The sequence below is a fragment of the Bombus pyrosoma genome, linkage group LG13 (genome assembly GCF_014825855.1).
Source record: "Bombus pyrosoma isolate SC7728 linkage group LG13, ASM1482585v1, whole genome shotgun sequence".
NCBI classification, from domain to species: domain Eukaryota; kingdom Metazoa; phylum Arthropoda; class Insecta; order Hymenoptera; family Apidae; genus Bombus; species Bombus pyrosoma.
In genome coordinates, this window is record NC_057782.1 from 8,961,623 (window position 1) to 8,969,949 (window position 8,327).

An 8,327-nucleotide genomic window follows, 5' to 3' on the forward strand; every position below is an offset into this window, starting at 1 on the left:
TTTGATATTACGATCTAGTGAGTAACCACTCGATGGATATATCATCCGATGAATCGTCGCTATTCGTGGTTTCATTCATTTGCCGTTTCTTACACTCCTCTTTGTACATTTCTAGTAACTTCAGTGTATCCTTTCCGCTGAGTCCTTTTCGTTGACCAAGTTCTGTTTCCTCCTTCTGCGGAATACAAACGTTGAGCAAAAAGGAAGGATTTCAAATTTTTCCTAATTTTCGCTATCAACTCTCGGGCCAACGTAATAATAATAATAATCTTTTGCAGTTATGAATATGAAACCTATATCTTCCGTTCTTTTCCAATAAATACAAGTATCGGAGTTATCTCCGTATTGCTGCAAACTTTTCAATTCGCGAAATTACGCCGATTACTTACTTTCGGTGTAATGGTCGGTTCGCCATTTCTTGAAAACGCGTGAGAACTATAATGCATTACACTCGTATAATCGTAACCAATTCCATAATCTGTGACAGTGCCATTGTCGTATTTATTAAAATTATGCTCCTTGCCTGTATAAATCGTAATAACGCGAATAAATTTTGTTTGTCCAACGTGAATTTCCATTCGATGTGCCAATCATCGAAATAATCGACGCGTTACCTGGTTTTATATTTTCCCAATTTATCGTCACCCATTCGTCACGATCCGCGGCACTCTGTTGATGGTAAAAGCCTAATGCGTGCATCAACTCGTGCACGACCACACCATGGTGCACGCATCCCGGATTCTGCAAATTCACTACTTGTCCGCGATCGTGCCTACCAACCAAGGACCAACATCCCGACATTTTGCCCTTTATAGTGATATAGTCGGTATCTGCCTTTTTATAAGGACGAAAACGTATGCAGGTGTTCTTATGGTATTCCTCTATAGCACCTTCGATTACCTCGATATCTTCTTCATCTACAAAAGTACACGTAAATGCGATGGCATCATTTATCTCAGCTTTGTTATCGGTATTATCTACTTAACGGGGTACAACATCTTGACAATTTAAAGAATCGAATCTTCTAATTTTCTTAAAATTTGGCTTCAATTCTCAAAGGCTTCTAATTTTCTTCAAATATCAAAGTAGCATACTCCCTTAACAAAATGATTTACCAAAATCCTCTTCCTTTATGTAATAGGGTACAACTCCGCCTGGCCAACGAAACGCGTTGTTCACCAGACCATTTTTCCCCCCATCTTCCTCCGAATTAAGCATTATATCTCCTTCGTACAAACCGCTTAATTCCCAAACGTTCTGTTTGTCCTCTTTCGTCCATGATTTTATACGATCAGCTGTCAGCAGTGAATAGAAACAAATAACGAATCGTGATTTAATTAGAATGAATTTTCCTACTTCTGCCAATCAATTGGACAGCTTTCTGAGAGAAGGCTCGTAAGACAGAATAGCGCATTGAGTAAATTGCTTCGAATTTTTCGTTTAAATCTTCATTGCGTTTGACTTTATAGTTACAACGGCGCTTAAAGTACCGGCTACTTTCGACCAATGGTGTTTACCATAGACCATATAGATCCTTTTTTCAAAAAGCTTCTCAATTACGATCATATACCGATGGTTTGATGCTCGTGCCTTTCGTTGAACGTTCCTTCAAATTTCGGCGTTGGTGGAACAATCTTTCGCTTCGAACCGTAATCAGTAGCTTTCGAATCGACATCGATTGCCACCGTTACGAGCAACAATATAATTGCCATTTCACTATTTTTGAACCGAAGCATCCTTAGACGATAAGTAGTATGCTCGATCGTTATTTTTCCGTCGCTGCGATCCAACAAAATATCAACTAGAATACATATCGTACGGTAAAACCGTACTTTTATACGCGAACAGGGGCATACGTACTTAAATAAATAGACACGTATGCTGCCCACCCTTCGTGTCTTCCATTATCAAACGTTACTTGGTAAAACTGGCTCGTAACCGATATGCACCGTCATTTCCGTTGATTAACCCATTAAGGGCCAACATTGCGTTAACCTAACGCTTCATCTGCAACTTTCTTTTTTCTAGTTTATATTACTGATGGTAACGAAAATTCATGTCAAAATCAAATATGTTTCCGGTCCATTCAAAATAATGCCTGACATTTTCTTCGAAAATAACATATCAATGCATATTCATGATAGACGATATCGAGATCGCAAGGAGAATACCAATTTGTTTTCTTATCTTGTTACTTATACATGCAATTAAAAATTATCTCTATAACCATTTGAAGAGCATACGGGAAAACATGGTATCATATACATATGTAGGTCAAAATGATTCGGTAGTTAGTCGTGTAATTCGGTATATGGACATGTCATCTCGGAATCATTTCGGGCCTTTCTCCCCTGCTCTCGTGCTCTCTTGGTGTATTCTTGTCAGCTTTCGATCTCTGCCTTGATCGCCATAGCTACTATAATCATCGTTATATTCGAAGATAAAAATCAAAGGAATTTCATATTGCTATGCACGTTCTATCAACCACGGAAGACTTTCGAACAAAGACATCGTACGATCGGCCACCAGAAATCACGATATTCGGATTCCTAGTTGAAAAACTATTTTCATATTTAATTGCCTCGCAACAGTTCTCGAACATGTTCGAATAGCGGAAAGTGCGTGGAGAGAACGACAATGTCTCGTGTCGCGTGTCGAAGACAATCACTGGTAAACTTGTAATCACGCTTGAAAATCTTTTCAAAGAGCGATCGAAGCAAGGTCAATGACCAACCTGTTCCAGATTCGAGTAGGAGCTCCACATAGCCTAAATTCTAACCGGATTTCTTGGAACCGCAAGCAAGCAGAATGGTTCTTTCGCGTCTGTTACGATCGGTACACCTTTTTCAAGTAGATACGATGGCTAACGATCGAGTTGCCCGTACATTTGCATTCGTTTCTTTCTCTATTTCTCTCTCGTTTACTTCGTATCATTTCTCCGTTTCTGTCCTCGCTTAAAATCGTGATTACTTTTATTTGCATGTGTCAAACGCGTTGCAGATCATCTTGCGATTCTCTGTGCAACGTGCTATAACTTGGAACGAGTCTAAAAATGTATATAGAAACTACAACTTATTTATTGTAAACGTTATCCATGTTTATGAAACATATCCATATTTATAGCGATATTGACTCACATTAATTTTTCATATTTTGGGATATGAAGTCTTTAAAACAAATTACACAGAGTATATGCTTCTAAAAACCAGAGAATATTTGTTTTAATGTATTGAGAAACAATCGATTTGTTAACGGTATAAACAAATATGTACAACAAAAATATATCTCGCACATATGAAATATTAGTTGTGAATATAATAAATACGTTTATGATAAACCGTGAACAGAATTAGTTTAAATACGTAATGTTGAAAAAAAAAAAAAAATACGAGTAAACATCGAGCGTGTTGCAAAAGGATCGTATCTTTCTCGCGTGTATCCTCGAGAGGTTCTTCGTGAACCACTGACCCACTGGGGCCGACTGGGGACCCACGGAGAAATATCGGCGGGAACGTCTCGCCGCGTCGGGAACGTATTTCGGTAGTGTGTACACTGACCAAAAAACCATACTCTTTCATGGTTCACTGACCTCGTCCAGTCTCTTCGCACTCTATCTTCTTATTTTTCTTTTTGTTTTTGCCTGGCTACTCGTTACCCATCTACAGTGGATGCCGAAAGTATTTGGACACTTCTAGAAACCTTTTCCGAATATATTATGTGCGTTATAGGAATTTTGAAAGTTTATAAAATTTTTCAAATTTACGATCATATCGGTAAAATTTCAAAGAAAATTGTAAATATACGTACAAGCACGTGGACACTGGGTCGTTATCCAGCGGATCACGCGACATTCTCCGCTTTCCGAACCATTCGTTCCTATCTCTAATACGTTTCCTTTTTATTCTCCCTGTGTTTTTCACACCATGACTTTAATTTACATACGGTATCGATACGTTTAACGATGATTGGAAATTAATTACTGCGCAGACTATAACGTCTTTGCGATAACCGAAGATGCGACTAAAAGATTCTCTGAAAAAAAAGGACGACATTTTATACGTACCATTCTATTATTAGATAGTTGCAAAAATTAGACAGTTCTGTCATTTCTCTTATTTGTTTGTCACGTTTCTTTGTGTCCCCCCTTCCCTCCCTTCTTTTTCCTCCCTCTTTCTTTCCCGTTGTCGATCTCTTTTTCGTCGCCCCTCTATCCCTTCCATTGCCATATTCTATCCCCCTTCTCTTTCCCCAACGATACTCGTTCAGGTAACAAGTATTTCCGAGCTCTCGACTCGGTCATACACCTGTGAGAGTGAAAGTGTCCTCCATCCCCACTAAGAAGCTTTGTACCGTATAGCCACGCTGACGAACAAGCAGCCCCGACGCTAGAAGAGAGCAGAAACGACGTCGCTACCGCTATTATCGTCGTCATCGCCTATTGCTACCGCTATCGTCATCGTTCTCAACGAAAGAATATTTTTATCGTGAGAAAACCATCATCTCCGATTTCATTCACTTATTTTTATTGCTCGGTTTAACTCATCGGTCGCCTGGATTCATTTCGATTCGTTTTCGTTTTTCAAAATTTCATACCGATGGCGTGGTAATGTCGATTTTCCTACGTCTTCGCTTTCTTCGTGGCTGTAATTGCGCTTCTTTTCGCAGATCGCATATTGCATATCGCGAGGAATTTTAATTCTTTGCAAAAAAAATAACTTCGAGCGTTAAGTACACGTTGGTACCAGCAACATGAAAGAGTAATCGATTCCTTTCCGCCCTTACTTTTCTCCAAATCGAGTATTTCCATCGTGAAAGTATCAAGGAGAAATAATTAAAGAAAAGAAGGAACGCTACTTCAGGTAGCGAGTGTGCGTAAAGAAACTGGAGGGTTTAAAGGGAATTAAAGAGAAAGTAAGACGGTAAAGGCAGCAAGTATGCGCTGCCTGTTAGAAATACTCGTATAGCGTGTAAAACCATGATGGGTTTAAAAGACATTAAAATGCTTTCATCGATGTATTACCTTGTCGTATCCGATGTATATTACCTTCCGAGGAGAAATTTCGAAAGGTGCGTTCCATAATTTTTTTTACCGTACTTCTCTACTGGCAATCAGTCGCCAGTCGAAATAATACAGTGTTACAGGGTATAGACGCACGGTAGTTTGCGATCGAACTGACGTAGGTAATAAACCCAGAAACGCCTGTCGGGGCCAATACACCCACCTTCTTTTATGGGGCAACGAACTCTGTATATACTCTCTGCATCGTACTGTATCACGAATCATGGTGTCACTCACAACCTATCCTTTATTCGCATACATTAAGTCTGGAAAACCACCATCGATCCATTGATGAATCGTTCGTAATTCAAATCAAGAAGCTCGTTCTCTGATTTCGTTCAATTTGTTCCAACGGGTTGTTTAATCGAATTATTTCCGATTACATATGGATAGAATATTCCGCAATTATCTGTCGACACTAGCCGATCGTCGATATATCACAAGGATCAGATTAAGAGGACTAATCTTCCAAAGTGATGGAAATACTACTGATGTTAATACGATGATATTTATATAGTAAACGTATGTGATAGCGTATACAGAGGAATACTAAAATATATTACTGCTATGTTTTTTGATAGCTTAAGGTTATATCCCGGTGGTTCCATCAGAAAGCAGTAAACGTTGATACTAATTATTAATTCATCGTTAGTTCGTACTCTAATAAAATTCATATACCGTTACCATAAATCAATTAAACTGCCCCGATACTTATGGTCGACAGTGTATGCGACTTTAAGTTCGTTCCATTATCGTAACCGTCAAATTCGTTGAACTTTCTGAAATGCTTCGATATGGTTTTACGTAATAGGGCGAGCAACGAACTGTTTCTTAATTATCTCCTTTCGCCAAAAATATTTCGTTTGGTTCGTCGGCCCGTCCTGCATCAGATACAGGACGATAAAATGGCATGCTTGCGAAGTACGAAAGTCGTGAAAATAGCGTATTAACAAAATTAGCATAAAAGGAGAAAGTCGCGGTCGTTGGCCGCACGACCACGTTTGGTTCGACTGTCGAATCTGCGAATTCTCGTGCGAACGGGTCTCGCAACAGAAAGATCGAGATATGGCGACAACGTGCGACCGATCGGACATTCAAAAAGAAACTGTACTCACACACACAGTCTGAGGAAAAAGGAGTCAGACAACGAGTACGGGACAAGTATCCACTGGGAATAAATCGAATATCAATTTTTTTATCTGAACAAAAATGATTCGTCCCCGTGTTTGTCTTTCTCCAGAGTAACGAAAGAACAGTCTGGCATTTTTAATTCCCGTTCAATACGTTACGTACATACTGTACAATAAATCTATTTGTAGTTATATTCTAGAAAAATGATATCGCGTTTAACATTATTTTTAATTTCTATCCGACGATAAATCAAGACGTAGATCATTTTCTAGCCTCTAGCCTCTAAGAAGGTCCACAAATTTGACGAGGATCATTTCCGTTACGAAGACTTTTTCAATTCCTTTTGTCTTTCGCATCGCTCGAATCAGCCACCCTATTCCACTTCCTTCGAGGCCAATGTGTTAACGATAATGGTTTCGTTACATTCTCGATTTACACGGATACGCATTAATAGTCATCGAACCATTAAATGCGAAGGATTTTAAAGAGCATGTGAAACTTACTAGTCAGTCATCGTTTACCTGGTAGTTGATAAATAATTAAAATTGAAAGGCAGGAGCTGTTGCCTGATCTTGACATATCGCATTACGATGCGACTCGCATACGGGTGAATAAACTTGAGAAATTTATCGAGGAGAAACGATGATCTCTCGCGAGCAAAGAAAAGGACCCTAACCTTGATAACTGGATCCAGCCAATGACCCCAGTCGATCGTTGCCCCGGTTCTACCTGCTTACCACAAGAATTAGAGGAAAGAGGTAGATAGACTGGTACCTATGTGCCAATCCTACATCTTGTTCCACCATTAACCCTCCTTTAAATATGACCACCTCCTACTATAATATTCGTTTTAACAATGGTGATTCTACGTTCACCGAATAGCACAAATAAAGACGAAAAATAAGAATACAAGAAAGTAAAAAAATATGAAAAACAGAAAAAGAGAGAAGGTAAAAAGGAAGGATAGATGTTCGGGTCGACGAATTATCGAAGTAGTACGATAGGTCGAACGAAAATGTGCAGGAACAAATAGAGTATATGAATGCAGGGAAAGGTGAATCGTGGAGGACAGGAAGGATCACGAAGAAAAGCTACGTGGTTCGTCCATGAGGATTGCGATCAGCATAAAGTTCGTTATACCCTTCGAAGAGAGTTGACAAAAAGTCTACGGTCATCAACCAGCCTTGGAGAAAAATCATTTTATCGAGCTCGGAGTAGTTGTCCTTAGGTTAAATGAAAAATAATAAAATTACATTAAAAGGTTGAGCAGTTTATCACCGGCGCGAATTCAATTCGAATAGTTCACCTCGCATGAAGGAGCGAATATGTTGAACTTTTGAAAGAAAGAGGAATGTACAGAACAGAATAGGTACAATTGAGAAAAATGGAATAGTTTCAGGCAGTAAAGAGGTAGCTTCAATATTTAAATCGTACTTATTGTAATAGAAAAGAAGATATAAATCTCTTATGAAGACTACACAGGAAGAATATAAGCCTTGTTTTGTTGATTTTTATATCACTTTATGATTGAAAAGACGATTATCGCCAAATATTCAGGTAATAAAACCTAACATATCTACTCTTATTAGTTGTTAATACCCCACTTCGATACCAAACTGCTAGCGATAAAAAATTGAATTTATTACCCCACGAAGCGCATTTTGATCTTGTTTCATCTCTTTAAAGTCATCCGCAAATAAAAGTTCAATGGGTGAAATTGAAAATAATATTGAAAGTCAAAGTATTTTGTATCTTTAATATAACTTTTTGATAAAACTTTGATTAACCAATGTTTACCTAACATTTTGTGCCTGATCACAAAGATGATACCCATAGAATATACTGACAAACTGCTAAACCCTGGAACATTTTGGATATCGTAACATATTACATCTCAGAAACTTCAGTAGTTTTGATTAACTTATTGTGTTTGATCGAGAGCTTATTATCAAGAACCCTTTTCACTCCACTCCACTTTTCCCTTTACATTTCCTTCTACTTTTCAAACCAACCCTTCGCCTTCGCCTTCGCCTTCGCCTTCGCCTTCGCCTTCGCCTTCGCCTTCGCCTTCGCCTTCGCCTTCGCCTTCGCCTTCGCCTTCGCCTTCGCCTTCGCCTTCGCCTTCCCCTTCGCCTTC

General features: G+C 38.9%; 1 protein-coding gene across 1 annotated transcript; it reads right to left on the reverse strand.

Moving 5' to 3' along the window:
* Positions 1-7: 7 nt before the first annotated feature.
* Positions 8-8,045, reverse strand: LOC122574317 (hatching enzyme 1.2). Its single transcript, XM_043741760.1, has 5 exons — positions 1,571-8,045; positions 1,116-1,295; positions 615-917; positions 390-523; positions 8-175 (listed from the first exon to the last, which is right to left on the reverse strand). Exons 1-5 carry the CDS (start codon positions 1,734-1,736, stop codon positions 8-10), a joined length of 951 nt encoding a protein of 316 aa, XP_043597695.1. The 5' UTR covers positions 1,737-8,045.
* Positions 8,046-8,327: the final 282 nt, after the last annotated feature.

Bases quoted from the DNA above. Each gene is read 5' to 3' on its own strand.
- LOC122574317 (XM_043741760.1), bottom strand. From the start codon at position 1,736: ATGCTTCGGTTCAAAAATAGTGAAATGGCAATTATATTGTTGCTCGTA. The intron at 524-614 runs GTAACGCGTCGA...CGATTTATACAG, and splicing joins TTGGGAAAATATAAAACCAG to GCAAGGAGCATAATTTTAAT. The intron at 176-389 runs GTAAGTAATCGG...TGTATTCCGCAG, and splicing joins AACCGACCATTACACCGAAA to AAGGAGGAAACAGAACTTGG.